Source organism: Sturnira hondurensis, unplaced genomic scaffold (genome assembly GCF_014824575.4).
Source record: "Sturnira hondurensis isolate 20B ecotype Veracruz unplaced genomic scaffold, ASM1482457v3 Scaffold0002840, whole genome shotgun sequence".
NCBI classification, from domain to species: Eukaryota; Metazoa; Chordata; class Mammalia; order Chiroptera; family Phyllostomidae; genus Sturnira; species Sturnira hondurensis.
The window spans coordinates 34,522,034-34,537,653 of NW_028075471.1; the positions used below are offsets into that span (position 1 = coordinate 34,522,034).

A 15,620-nucleotide genomic window follows, 5' to 3' on the forward strand; every position below is an offset into this window, starting at 1 on the left:
GAACGTACATGAGCTATGGAGAGGATCTCAGTGCCCTGGGTGCACTTCTCCTTAGAGAGTCTCCCAGTGTGATTTCCTGGGGCGAGGACCGAATTCACATAGCCCTGCCATCCATGGATGCTGTGATGAAGAACAAGTGGGCCAAGTACACAGAATGACAGTTGGTCCCTGAAAATATCTTGACACACTGGAATAGCAGGCCAAAATTACTACTACTACTACTACTACTACTACTACTAATAATAATAATAATAAAGTTACATCCTGAATTTCAGTAAAAGGAATTCAGGGAGGCCTGTTCAGAAAAAAGAAAACCTAGCTTCTCCACAATTGCTCCGACATCCGAGTCCCAGAGAAGAGTGAGCACTGTTAGTGGTTGCAGTGTGCACAGGGCAAGGGAGGGAGGCGATTGCCCCCTTCCACCCAGCACTGCCAGACTGCACCGGAGCTTGACTTTCAGTCTGGGCACCGTTTTCAGGGAGGCACAGATGGGTGGAAGTGTAATCAGAGTTGGACATCTGTGACCACGAGGGCTCTGGATCTGTGTCACATGAGAAATGGCTAATGGAAATGTGGCTCTTTGGTCAGGAGAAGAAATGGTTTGCTGGGTGGGAGTTCCAAGGCTGGCTATGGTGGGGGAAAGGGTGAGTCTTGTTGACTGTTGTGATGGAGGGGAGGTCTAGGACCAATGTATGGAAGTTATAGTGAGACAAATTTCAACTCTGAATGAAAAACCATGTGGATTTTTTTTTTAACAACGTTAAATCTCTGTTCTGGGAAACAGTCAAGCATTGATGATCTGGCAGTGATACAGAAAGAATTCTTGCTTTGGGTATGAAGCTGGCTAGAATTCACACTTAGGTTCCAAGATTCTGGGCGATGATCGACAAGTATTTTCATGCTTTTCCTTCTATTTACTCAATAGTGGTAAATAAACGGTTTGAGCCACTGTCAGACTTTTTGTCTTATGGAAACTGACATACTGCTGATTCTCCTCTAAGAAGTGGATTGCAAAGGGCATAAAACACCTTCTTCATGGATGGTGAGGTGGAGAATGGCTATTCTGTTTCAACAGGAGAGAGTAAGCGTTTGAATCTTTAGGCCTCTTGACCCCAGCCTTCCCAGAAGACACAAAGGGTTTCTGGAGGGATCCTTTGACCGTAGAGAAGTGGGGGGTGGAGGTGTCTTGGACTCTGAGTCTCAGTCCTCATCCCACAGGAATGGCCAGGGAGCATCCCTGCCTCGGCCAGCGGTCCAGGTCACTGCAGCAAGTCAGCCGCATCTCACACATTGGCCCAGGATCAGCCGTGAAGGCCACTGTGATGGGAACCCTCTTTCTGGAGCCCCTGCTCATCTGCAGAACTCACCACCAAATAACCAAAGCCCCGCTGTGGGGTCATGGAACATTTTGGAAGTCAAGACAGAAAGTGTCACTTATTTTTAAAAAACTGTGTAGCTAGGAGTAGAATGATTTTTTTTTAACCAAAGACCTGAAGATCTGAAGTGGATATTCCATTATACATTTGTTGGTGTTAATTCAGGACATAGTTTGTCTATATGCCATCTGGGCTTCAGGTGAATTGTTTGCAAGGATGGAATCAAAATTGGTTCTCAAACAAAACATGACCGTGTGTGTGAATGTCGGCCCTTCGGCCTCAGGGGAGAATAAGTAGCTGTGTTGTATGCCAGTGTTTCAGACCTGCCAGTTAACACTAGGCTGCTTTCTTGGCCAGCCAATGGTGATGAATAACATGGCTTTTACATTTCAGCATTTCCGTCTGCCTCCCAAGCAAGCGTGCTATTTGGGTGATTTAAAATCTGTTCGCACTTGGGTTATGGATTTGGGGAAATGTTACTATGTTGAAAGACAAAAATGTTTTAAAATTCTGCAGAGTCCTTATATAGTTTTGATTGCAAGGGCGGGTAGGATCTCGTCTTTGCTGCGGCTGCCCTCTCAGGAAGCCAGGAGAGGAATAAACAGAACTAACATCTGTTCGGGGTCTGGTCTATTCAAGCCAGGCAGCTGATCCTCATTTCCTCATTTCCTCCTCACAGTTCCTCACTTCCTGGATAAAGAAACGAAGGTCAGAGAGGTTAATACATTTGTCAAGATGCACAGGGTTTATAATGAGGGAGCACCAATTCAAACTTAGGTCTGGCTCCTTGAGAGGCACATACGTGATGCCTACATCTCCTTTCTATCATTTTCCAAACTGTATTTTTTCCTAAGTGAAAGTGTCCAAGATAAGTCTTAAAATCAGTCTTTGTTGCCAAAAATGCTTGGCAGTGCCTTGGTCATCTATTCTTCGCCATTCTTGGTAGAAATCAGACTTCTCTTCTCTCTAATGGAAGCCCCGTGTGTTTGCACATCTTATGCCCGTTGGACTTTTAGCCAGAACTCCGTTTTTACCTGGGCCTCACCCATCAGCTTCCCAGGCTGGGTGGCGATGGTGAGAGAGGACCTGGCTCACCCCAGAGGCCCAAGGAGGGCCTTTTTGATTTGATGTAAATACATCGGGCTTTACACACCTGCCGGGTTTGGCAACCAGGTGGTCTGTTGAAATGAAATCAGGTTCCAGACTAGACTCTCTCACACACCAGACACTCGGGTTAGGCAGGCAGTACAAGAGCAGCCACACAGCCTGTTCCCGTAAGCTTGGGCACATCCCAGCTCTGTCCTGGGGCCTGAGGACAAGTATTTGCAGGAGAAGGTCACCCTGGACAGGTACCTCATTGTTCAGCAGAGGGACTGGCCCCCATCTCTTGGATCAGGGGCCAGGGGATGGAGAACCTTCTGGGGAGGCTGCCCGTGCTCCATTTCTTCATCTGGGTGGTGGTGATGGCGGCATTTGCAAAGGTAAAATTTCACAGAGCTGTCTGTGCCCTTAGGATTTGTTCACTTCACTATGTGCAACTTATGTCTCAGTGAAAAATAAAGGGAGAAGAATGATTGTCCATAGGTTGTCCGCAGTCGATGAGCAGGGGAACTACTATGTTTTGTTGAAACCCCTGGAGTTAGAGGTTTTCCATGGAAGGGCCGAAGGGAGGGTAAAATCACATGAGGGTCTTCATTAGTGCCCCCCACATTTTCTCAAACACCCTGAATTGGTGGCCTGGCCCCTGGATATGATCTGTCTCCCCACAGTGCTTTCCTTCAGCATTTTGCTGGGTCAGTGCACTGACATCAGCTACATGGAGCAGAAGGCACAAGGCTTCTGTCTGACTTCCTTGTCAAGGCCCTCTGCGTTGGGACTCCCTTCAAGGTCTTCCCTCTGGTCACCCCCCCAGGCCAGCCCTCAGAGTTCTCTAGGTTGGAAGCAGTGGCCACCTCACGCCATCAACCACCTTACCCCCAGGGCCACCGTGGCCTTCATTCCCTAAACTGCCCTGCTTTAAGCAAATTCTTTCCCCCCCGAATTTGACTTCTCTTGTCATTTAAGCTGCTCTTGGTAATTTTAACAGAATTTCAGATGAGGCTAGGCAGGCAGGTTCTGGAGGGTGGATGAAACAGATCTATTTTCCTAGGCAAGAATTCCAGACACACCCCAATGGGTGTGGGAGCAGGGTTGTGCATTCCCACCCATTCTTTTCCCCAAAAGAGAGAAAGAGAAGTGGGCGTGGCCACCGACAGTGGTTTTTGCAGAGGCCTTAACATCAATTACCAGTTGAAAGGAGTTGGGTGTGTGGCCTGCTCACAGCCCTGGCCTTGGCAGCTGGCACCTGAGAAGGGAAGTTTGGCAGGAGTTAAAAGATAAAAAGATGACCTTGTTCATCGGTTGTCTCTACCACAGGGTAACAGTGCTTCTGATTTTTCTGTTTCAGAGTTCCCATGACTCGTATATTGCCCACGGGCTTTTTTCTTTTTCTTCTTCACATGTCGTTTGCCACTTCATACCATACTGACCGTTAGAATCTCAGCCTTGAGAAACAATAGCAGAAGCCTTTGGTGGCATCCCCAAGCCATTATGGAATCAGTTGCCATAGCGAGCGATGGCTGCCCCCCTCGCATTTCACCATTTTAAAATCTTGAACAGCAAGAGCCAATGCTGTTGTTAAATAAACCATTAAAATATCTTCACAGCCTCTCTTGGCAATTGTTAACTAGATTGCATTTGCTTCTAACTTCAGGTACGATTAGTCATGCCCCAAAGTAAGGCTAAGTTTGTGAAGAGGCTGGTCTACTGTTGGATCCCACACATAATGCATACAGAGATTTGGGGGGTTTCTAAGGAAGCAACATGGGAGTTGAACTCTATAACTACAGGCACCTTAATTTTGTTTTCTGAGATTTTATTTCCTTCATTGTCTTGGTTTCCATTTATAGCTTTAGTATGCTTATTCATTCATTTATTCATTTATTTATTTATTAAGAACTAAGTTTTAGTGAAAGGCAGAGGAGATTTAAATACTTAATAATTAACCGAAAGTTTGATTCAGTGATGCAGAGTCCAACCAGCAGTGTTGTCGATATGACAAACAAATTCACACGAACTACAGAAGTCCTGTGGAGAAAAAGGGACAGCACGGCCACTCTCTGGGTGACAGAGCACCCCAACCAGTGCTTGGACAGGCTTTTATTGCTTTTCTGGGAGCATTACCTCAAGGAAGGTCTTCATTCACCATTGTCAAGTAGTAATGATCAAACAATAGATAATATTCAAAGAACTATGTAAGGGCTTATTCTGAGTCAGGGTCAGCTAGCTAAAGGGCCATAACACTTTGGGAAACAAACTCATTTCATACTTGGACACTGATCAGAAAATTGAGGGCATCCTTGGCAAAGCAGGTTTCACAGGATTTTATGTATTCTTTCTTAGGCCTGATTGTCCTGGGGAACAACCCTTTCCAGCACAGGGCTGCTCTCGCAGGAGGCACTGTTTCAGGCTTAAGTCAGGCAGGGGAAGTAAGGCAGCCAGGAGATTAGGAGACTTCTCTTGGCAGAATGAGGACTCAGGCTATGTCAAAGCCAAGGAGTGAGAGCCCATCACCTCCTTTTGCTGTAGCCCCCAAGTCCTTCTCTGAGGGCCCCTTTGTGACTGTGCCTGTCTTAGATCATCCCTCCCTTAAGGAATCTTACCCATCATTGGGTAACCAGTCATCCGCCCCAGGCTAAGCAGGGTGAAGTAAAAGGGGGCAGAGGTAGTGCCCCTACAAGGAAGATAAGATTTGTCTCCTTAGCAGCTTATGATCCCAAGGTCTCTTTACTCAGCCTTAGCCATGGTGGGGGTGGGGGGGGTCACAGCTTCTGAAACTAGGCAGGGCAGTTCCAAACTATACAATATCTAACTAGCTGATTCCTGGACAATTATATAACACTTTTCTTTTAAAGTACACTGTGTGAACAGGAAGAACCAAATGGGTTAGATATAATTTTTTTCATTGTTAACATGCTGGGAAAGCTGTAGAATTTATTAGAAACTACTAGTGTTTCAAATGAAGATCTGGCCTTCTGAAGCCCAACCCAAGCACATTAATCACCCTTAACTCAGGGTGGGGAGGCAGTAGTCCAGCCCTAAAAAGATGTAGGGTGGCAGGTGGCAGTCCAGCTAGCACTTTTAGGGTGTCCCTGTTTCTGTCCTGGTGGCTCCCCTTCCCCACTACAGACACTTTGCCATCTTGGAGGGCGGTGCTGTGCATGGGGAGGAATGGGGTGCTGCTACCTCTTCGGACCTGGGTTATGATGATGTGCTTGCCCCCCAGTGTCCCCAGTCCAGCTCCTCAGTTCTCTAAGGTCCCAGAGCGGGAGCGCTGGCTGGTGTCCCCTGCCTGGCCATGGACTTGCTAGTTTCCAGCACCCAGGTTAAAGGCCTGGGCTCTGACCAGGTTCAGTCTCTTTCCTGCTGTGTTATTAGGCAAGTTACCTAACTTCTCAGAGACTCTATTTTTTAGTTTCTTCCTCTGGAAAACAAAGAAAATGCTGTCCCATCAGACTGTTGATTAAATGACACAATATGTATGGGAAACCAACAAATGAGCATTGTTTTCATGGCTAATATACTAATAGATGATATGGAAAAATTCTGCTTTCCCCCTTGGTTTTTGTCATACCGTGTAATAGTTTTTGTTTTTTTAGAAGACATCTCCAAAAACCTTTAGTGAAACAAATCTCCTATTCCCTCCTCCCAAAAAAAGATTTTTAAAAGTTGCAGTAAAGTACTCGTGACATAAAATTTGCCTTTAAATAATTTTAAGTATGTAATTCAGTGACATTTGGTACATCCATAATGTTTTCCAACTGTCACTCTTATGTAGACCCAGAACATTTTAATCACCCTAAAAGGAGAACCCACAGCCATTAACTGGTCATACCCCACTCCCCAGCGTCACCAGCCCTTGGCAACCGCTGGTTGGCCTCCTGCCTCTGTGGATTTGACCACTCTGGGTAGTTTAGGTAAACAGAAGCAGACAACAGGTGCTCTTTTGTGTCCGGCTTCTTTCACTTAGTGTAACATTTTCAAGGTTCATTCATATTATAGCATATATCAGTACTTCATTCTTTCTAATTCCTGAATAATATTGCATTGTATGGTATGCTCTCTGTACACTCTCTTAGTCCCTTCGGACCACCGGCTGTAACAAAATCCCACAGGCTGGGTGGCTTATAAGCAACAGAAATCTATTTCTCACAGTTCTGGAAGCTGGAAGCTCAAGATGAGGGTGCCAGCCTGGTCAGAGGGCCGCCTTCGTACTGGTGTATCCTCTCTTGGTGGAAGGGTTAGGGGGCTCTGCGTGGTTTCTTTTTTCCATTAAGGGCATTAATCCCATTCATGAGGGCATTGCCCTCAGTACCTAAGCACCTCCCAAAGGCTCTACCTCCTAACACCATCGCTTAGGGCATACAAATTTGGGGGCGGGCATGCATATTTAGACCATAGCATATACCATATGTAGTCTAGCCATTCATCAGTTGATGTCCATTTGGTTGTTTCTCCCTTTGGCTATTGTGAATAGATGGCATCCCTATGAATATTCCTCTGCAAATTTTTGTTTGTTTTCTATTCTTTTGGGTCTCTTCTTAGAAGTGAAATCGTTGGATCATATGATAAGTCTATATTTAATTTTTGTTAAAAAAAACTACCAAACTGTTTTCAACTATGGTTGCTCATTTTACATCCTTCGCAGCAATGCCTGAGGGTTCCGATTTCATTTAAAACTTATTTTCTGTTGCTTTTTGAAAAAAAATTATTATTATAACTATCATAGTGGGTATGAAGTGGTATCTCGTTGTGGTTTGGGTGGTTTCTAATATGACTGATTTTGTATGTTTCTGGACTCACACTTTTTTTACTACGCACTGTTCCTATTGCAAAGCTAAATAAAAAATCATGTACACATAATTTCCAGGAAGAGGAAGGTGTGAAAGCATCTTTTCCTTCACAGTCCTTGGCATAGCTAAGCCTCGTGGCTCTGTAATCTGTCCTGTAGGCAACTCACAGTCAGTGGCTAATCATAAGTGATGCCTCGTGCCTCTAACCTTCTTTCTAATTTTTTTCTTTGATTTTAGGGATTTCCTCTGGATATCCAAAATGCTTTCAACACATATTGGATAAGAGCTGAGCCACCTGCCTGTTTGGAATTTCCATACTCTCTGCTCCACTCTCTTCTGATGGCATTTTGACTGCGTCAAGGCCACGTGACCCACCTGCTCATGATGAGTGATGAGAAGAACCTCGGAGTGTCCCCAAAATTGGTCTCTCCGTCAAGGAGCCCAAGTAGCTGCTCCTCCAAGCAGGGAAGTCGGCAGGTAAAGTTTTAACTAATGCAACTTTTAAAATGCAAATTTAAGTCAGGAAGTTTGCAGATTAAAGTATGTATATTTACTTGGGAACGCCTACTTCTCAGTTTAAGATCATTTGCTTCCAGTCATATCTTAATTACACGAGACAAGTACATTTTAGATGATTTTAATAATGCAGCTTCAGTGCCTGCCAGATGGAAAGAACTATACTTGGCTCTTTGCATTATTTTACTCAATCCATGCAACAGTCCTCCAACACAGAGATTCATATCCCTATTTCCTCCATGGGGAAGCTGAGTCAGACCCCCCGAGTTACTTTCTTAAGGACAAATAGCTAGTAAGCGGCAAAGCAAGCAACCCAAACTCAGTCTGTTTGGTTCCAGAGCTCACACTGTCATTTATACCCTACGAACCAGACAGAAAAACAATTTGACAGCGACTTTGAGTCCTGCCTGCTCTGTTCCTCAATAGATGAAGAGTAGCCAAAAGTAGGAAGAGTAAAAAAGTGAGTCAAAGGACTAAATAATTAACTCCTAAATAACAGTTAGCTAATTATCTGAGGGCTTTTTTTTGTTTTGATTTGGTTTTGGTTTCCTTTCTAATAAATCCCCCTGGGCAGAATTTGCTGGTTTGAGATCAGTGGCAGAAAATGCACATTAATCATTACAGCTCTTCCACCTTCAGTTAAGTAGAGAGAGAGAGAGACAGCCCCAAAGCTCTTGTTTTACCACCAAGGCAGCCTCTGAGTCTCTTTGGTATCCACTGGCTCTTTTGGCTTTGCTGATGCCCCATGGGAAGCACCAGCCTAAGAACTGGCCCAGAGGACGGCTCCAGATTTGGAAGCAACAATTTGGCAACCTCCCACCGCAGAGGCATGTCCACACATCTATAACACATGGTCCTGGGTCTCTCCATTCCAACGCTGCCGGGGACAGGGAGCTTGCCACCTCACAATACTGCCTCGTGTCATTAGAATCTATGACTCCAGCCAAATTAGATTTAGCTATAGGCTGACATTTGAGGAGTCCTCCAAGATCTCTCCTGAGTAGTTAAAAAGAAGAATTTTTTTTTCAGTACAGTCATTACTTTCCGCTGGGATTTAAACCATGACTAAAAATAGTCTTTGACTAATGCATTATGGCTCCCTGGGACTTCCATTTTCATGAGGGTAGCTATGCCTACTCCCTTTGACAGCTTTCCAGGGGGTATTTCTCTCCCCAAGCCAAATTTCTGGTTGGGGTTAGAGCCGCATGAAGATTTCTCCCCTAAACTTTGTACCTAATAGCATCTATTGTTTACCCTCCTTGGATAAAGGGGGAGAACATGATTTACTTAAGCCAGAGCTTATAATACCATGGGAATTGGAGCAGTCCAGTGAAATCCTAGAACTGAACACTACAGACACTTTGTTTGCAGGGGTGGTGTGTTATTTGAAATTGATTTGGTTTCCATAGAGCTTTTCCTGAGGTTATATCATCAAGGATAAGAGAAATGTGTTTGATGCCTTCAACTTTTCCTTATTTAGAAAGGTTGGTCACTCACCTATTATTCATTCATCAGATGAATGATTCTTTTCCATTTAGAATCTCCCACTCTAATGTGCTTGTGATGTTTGCTTGTAAACATAAAGACATATTTTTCCTCTGTGGCCTGGGTGTAAATGTTTTCCACTTTTTCTCCCACCCCACCTGCCAGGCCAGCATCTGTCTATTGGTGGTGGCTAATAGGAGCACTGTGTTGGGAAGGATTCTGCAGCTGAGTCTGGGTGCAGTGGGAAAGTGTCATGTTTTTCACTATGGTTCAAGGGCACAGACAGGGTGAGTGGCAGCACAGGTACCATATTCGTCACCCCTTCATGATGTTAGAGGATTGACATCAGGAGATCTTTGTCACAGTCTCCGTATTCTGTTACCAGAGACATGTCAGGTGAGTGACATCAGCCTCAGTTTTCTGTCCATAGATGGCCTTGTTTCCAGACCCTCGACCCCCTGCAGAAGAAATGGTTCACTATGAAGTAGACCATCCTTTAGCTCTGGGGCCTTTACCGGTAGGATTGTGTGATCCCTGCAGGAAATCCCCAACAAGAGGGAGACAACTTACACAGAGAAGAGGTTGTTTGTCCCTGCTGGCTTTCTTAATTGTACCCTGTGATTTGTAGGGTCCTAGGTTGATCTTTGCTTCAGTGTGCTTCCCCATCCCAGACTTGGGCCCAACTCTCCCTTTGGCTAGGCTGATGATACACATGGAGTTGTTCTGCCCTCTTGAGTTTTGTGATTTTCTTGAACAGAGTCTTCATTTATTGCTTTGACACTTTAAAGATGACTTTTTATAAAAAGTAGTATCTGCTCACTTTAGGCCATTTCCCAGGTACATGTCATCATCTATGTGAACTGCAATACCATAGTTAATTACTTTTAAATGGCTGCTAACAGGTCAAGTTAAAGGAAGCCTGAAAATGACTGTTGGTTGTGGAGGTCATCCATGACATTGTCGAGTGGTTTCCTTTGGGTGGGGGGCATGAAGGGCTGGTTAGAGGCTATTCATGAGGGACTAGGAGCAGAGGGAGAGGTTCCCCAAGTCCTATCAGACCCCCAGACAGGGTCTATGAAGAGTCTTCCTGGATGTTCTGTTTGGGAACCTTGGGCTTGGCTAATGCCATGCTTAACACTGCCTTTCTCTCTCTGTGTGAAAAATTCTCTTTGATTGATTAATGGATTGAAAGAGTATATGGCTCTTTGAGTCCCAGGTCTTATTTACACATCTTTTTGGTGTTCACAGCACATTGCAGGTGCAAATTAGTAGACCAAGTGTACTGAATGCCAGCAGCAAGCATCCCCCTATCAGGGCAGGTTAGAATGGATGGCCAGGTCTACATGTGGCATGGGAACAAGAAACTCAGAGATTCCTCAGCTCCCTCACTTGTGACATATTGTGAGGACCTTAAATAATGAACAAAGGCCTCACTATTGAGTTTCTTCTGGCATGTGATGATGCAATCCCAAATGCTTTGTATTCCTGTGGCCTCTGAATGAGCCGCTCCACTGGAAACTATGGAACAGGAGTACAGACTGTCTCTGTTGGTACTGACCTGTATTCACACTGGCTTTGTTGCTGGCTGGGTGACTTTGCCAGGTTATATAAAACCTCCGGGTCTCAGTTTTTCAGCTGTGAAATTTAGATAATTGCACTTCCTTTTGAGAACTAAATGAAATAATAAATATAAAGCACCTAGGCTAGCAGATGGTAGACGTTTGGTGAGTGTGGACTAAATTAATGAGCAAAGAAGGCTTCAGTTGCTAGGTAGAAAATGACTGCTCACAAAGCTCTGTAGACATACGAGGTATGTTGAGAGGTATCTAAGTGGGAGAGGCAATTGCTCTTTCAAAACTTGTAAAATATGAATAATTGCAGTTTCCTCCTGTGTTTTCCCCACTGCCCTGTTCCATTTCTCTCCTAGAACTTTCAAAGTCACATTTCGGAAGCCAGATTGAGCTGAAGATGAATGAGTAGGTTGTATCTTTATTGAAAGAGTATTATGTGCCCTATACTCCTATTTCTTCAACCACTGTCTATTAAGAAGCCGTTATTAAAGACTGGGCAGGGAGACTTGAAGCTACATAGGTCAGGACAGCTGAGCAGACCGCTACAGACACATGGCCAACTCTGACTGGGAAGACTATGGATTGGAAAGAGGGCATGATCTCCATCTGTTTTTTTTTTCCTTTTTTTCTGTGTTGCTAGCATTTGCTATATAAGTCAGAAATCAGAAAGAGAGTCCTGCTGAAATAATTGGTAATGGCTTGGTTCATGATCACAGGGGATTTGAAATGGAAAGATGTATTGCCAGATAAGTCTCCTACAGTCATGCAGTTTGTTATTGTCACCCTTTTGTTCCTGAGCTAATGTAGGGCGGCCTTTGAGCCTCCCAGGGTCATCAATGAGAGTTTATTTCTGCTGGCTATTAGGTTATGCAGCACTGCAGGCAGCCCAGGCTGGCTGGGCTTGGTGCCAGAACCTATAAAACGCAGGAGTTGAATGAGAGAGAACTTGCCAAGAAGCAAAATGTGAATTAAAGCTGTAATGTTCAGGTGTTCCTAAGTTCAGCTGTCTGGGTATTGAAAATACCTAGTCTTGTTTATCTCTTTTAATTTATCTGGTCTTCAGAGACATACAGATTTACCAGCTGCCTTTTGTAAGCATGGGCTTAATTAACACCACGAGAAAGACCAGTCAAGGAGGAAGGACTTGGGAATGTCATCGTTTACCACGTTGTTCTTTGATGGACATAGAAGATGAAAGGCAATGAGTATGAACTTGCTGGGGAGCCAGGTGGCCTGAGTTTAAATCTTGGGTTGTTTATAAGCTGTTTGACCTTGGGGCAAGTTACTTAACCCCTCTGTGCCTTGGTTACTTATAAGGTTGTGCAAATTGCTTAGCTAGAAGACAGCCTGCATGTGGAGAGTGCTATATAAATGATGGATGCATGAACCATGCACCTTCCCTAAGCAGAGTTCCAGGAGCCCTCAAGCAGTTCCATAGGGTGATTGTCTCCTGCCTTGTCCTTTCAGCGGGGATGTGGCACAGTGCAGAGCCAGTGACTTGGCTTCTGTCTGGGTGGCTCTGGGAGGAAGAGTCAGCAAGGGACCCTAGACATGAACATGTATCTGGTGGCATCTTTACATCTCATAATATTCTTTCCTATGATACTCTGGAGCCTCAGAATGATCCAGGGAGGTCTGCCTTGTTTTCTGCAAAGAAATTATGGTCCAGAGATATACTGCCGTGTTCAGAGTTACCCAGCTAACAAGTGATAGGAAATCAGGCAGCCATCTGTTTGGAGAACACTGGATTGTTGAGATGCTACAAAGCTTCTTTAGACTTTAATTCAAGTTCCATGTGCCTTATGTACAAATGATTACTGTTGAAACAAACTCGCAGAAGCCAGCGCCTCTGTGAATACAGGGACAGGAATAACATGGGTGAGAGAAGCAGCCTTAAGCATCCCTGAGGTCTGATTGCCTGGAGCTGTTTTTTCTGCTGGGAACAACAGAGGAAGAGAATTAACGATATATTTCTGTCTTAGTTTTCTAGATTCTGCCTTTCTGGACCTTTACTGTCTACCTTTTGGTCGCATCTATGGTTGTGATGCTATACTTTGGAAGTGGGAAGGGCAACAATTCAAGACTCAATTCTCAATGTATTTCTATTCTGAGTAAATTCTGAGTAAAGAAAATATAAACATTTGATAAAGGAAGAGGTTAAACTTCAACTAAGATGACTTTTTTGGATTGTCAGGGTATCTCTGCTACTCTCCAAGTCCACAAATGATAGGCTGTCAGCTGCATTTCACACCAAAGAGCTGGAGCAACTGAAGGTTGAGGACCCTTTGTGAGTCACTGAGCTGTCGATACTGTTCTGCAGTTCCAGAATAATAAGCACAGCACACATATGTTGGTGGGTTTTAGAAACACTACCTAAATAGAAACTGTATGGGATGCCTTAAATAAATATATTTATTCAGGGTTGGCATGGGCAGGGTGCAGGGTACAGGAAGACAGAAACCTGGCCCAAATGCTTTTATTGAGAGCACAGCTCACTAGCTGCACAGTTGCTGGGATTTTCTCTAGAAGCCATAATACAAATGTGAACTGAACGGACTTAACAGTTCTGTTCTAGGGAGGGGAAAGTTTAAATTTACTTCAGTGATATGATTATACTAAAATACTAAAGGCCAAGAAATGACAGTGTGAGCAGTAGGAAAGAGGCAAAACAGAAGGCTTCCCTGGAGCAATCTGACATCCTTCTAAGGTCCCCTGCACTCTGGCCCCAGCATTGAGTCCAGCTGGTCTCCCTCTGCACCCGTGCACAAACTGGCATCAACTACAATCACGCCCTCTGTCCCCACTCCAGATGGGTCACATTCCTGGCATTCACTGGCGAATGCTGTCCCCCTCCTGCCCAAAGATATGTCCACATCCTAATAATCTTTGGAACCTGTGAATGTTAACTTGGTAAAAAATGTCCTTGCAGTTGTAATTAATTTAAGGATCTTGAGATAAGGAGGTCAGATTGTCCAGGTCAGCCTTAAACATTAATGACCGGTATTCTGATAAGAAACACACAGAGAAGATAGACATGGCAGAGAAGGTGAGAACATGGAGGCAGAGATTGGAATGATGTGGCTACAAGCCAAGGAATGCCAACAGCCACTAGAAACTAGAAGAGGCAAGGAATGCTATCATGAACTGAATCTTTGTGCCCCCACCCCTGGCCCCGAATTCCTATGTTGAAGCCTTAACCCTCAAGGTGGTGGTAATTAGAGGCAGGGCCTTCAGGGGTTTAGGTTCAGGGGAGGTCATGAGGGTGGTGCCCTCCAGATGGGCTTAGGACCCTTGTAAGAGGAAAGACACCTCTCTCGTGCTTGGAGGAGAGACCATGCGAACACCCAGAGAGAAGGCAGCTGTCCACAGGCCAGGCCCTGGGTTCCTACCACTCACTGAATCTGGAATACCAGCACACTTGATCTTGGACGCCCCAGCCTTTACTCAGTCTGTCGTTTTTTGTTACAGAAGCCAAGTTAAGACAAACACATTCTCCCTGGAGCCTCCAGAGCAAGCGTCACCCTGTAACACCTTGCCCATAGGCTCTGGCCTCCAGAACTATCAGAGAATAAATGTCTGTTGTTTTAAGCCACTGAGTTTTTGGTAATTTGTCAGGGTAGCCTCAGAAACCCTGCTTCTCCTTGTGTGTCAATTTTTCTTCATGTCCCAGCTCAAGCACATACCGTAAGGTGGGTCTAGCCTGAGCCTACCTGCAATGTGTTCCTTTAAATTTTCCATTCTGTATTTATAAGTTTTCATCCTTGTGGCATCTCTTTTATCTTTAATGTATGTTAATGTATGTTGGAGGCCAGAATTTGGTTTTACATCTTTGCATCTCCAGTACCTACTGCTAAGCCACAGACTTTTGAGTAGGCATTACCTGATTAAATAGAAGCTCAGTATGAACTAGAATATAGCCCACTTAGTACGAAAATCACTCCAGGATCAGAACCTGTTGCTAGGTTCTCATTATGAGAACCAGTGTTTCTTGTGTAATACTGTGAGAAAAAGTCACTGGTAACTTGGATGAAGGATAAGGAATTTTATTATTCTGAACTTCTGCCACCTATTGCTGTGGCTGTTAAATCATGCATGCGTTAATTAATCAGAAGGTGTCTCTACTTTGACTGCAAATTTCAGTTAGCTCTGAAAAAAATAGCTTGTACGTTCTCTAAGAGAGAACACCATCATCGGCAATGCCATCCAGCAATGGAGGGGTTATTGCTGAGTTGTGAAGGCCCTATAATTGGAGTGCAAGAATGCTCTATCTGAATACAGAGTCTGTGATTCTCTCCAGTGCTATGGCACCAAAGGGCAGAGCTTCATGATATGCCAAAGAAAAAAAAATGTTTCATTAGAAGGTAATAGAAAATATGGAGAAAGAGCTGGAAAGTATAAAACAAAGAGCAGAAGTCACCCCTGTCACACCTCTGACCCAGGCCCGTTCACAGAGGAGTCTGTATTGTAGATTTTCTTTGTCACCACACAGTCCATGCCCAAGTACAATGAGTTAACCCAGGATCTCCTCCACGACCCATCTGTCCCTGTGGAGACTGGGAATTCTTGGAAAGGGGAGAGGAAAGGACACCATGCTGGAGTCAGAAGACAGGGCTGTGGTTCTTATAGGTCCTTTCCCTCATTTTTGTGGCCCAGAGCAAATCAGTTAGCTTAGCGTCCGCAGCTCTAAAATGAAAGAGTGGGGTGGCTGACTTCCACATTCTCTTCCAAACTCTGGCATTTAAAAGAAAAAAAAAGGAGATACTGCCATTTTCAACAACGTG

General features: G+C 44.5%; 1 protein-coding gene across 4 annotated transcripts in view; it reads left to right on the forward strand.

Annotated features, from left to right (window-relative positions):
- Positions 1-15,620, forward strand: part of OSBPL3 (oxysterol binding protein like 3) — a 161,163-nt gene that overhangs the window by 75,972 nt on the left and 69,571 nt on the right. For all 4 annotated transcript variants that reach the window (XM_037041278.1, XM_037041280.1, XM_037041279.1 and 1 more), the window contains exon 3: positions 7,505-7,744. In XM_037041278.1, coding sequence (XP_036897173.1) covers positions 7,649-7,744 — 96 coding nt within the window. In that variant the 5' untranslated portion in view covers positions 7,505-7,648. The remainder of the gene's footprint in view (positions 1-7,504; positions 7,745-15,620) is intronic.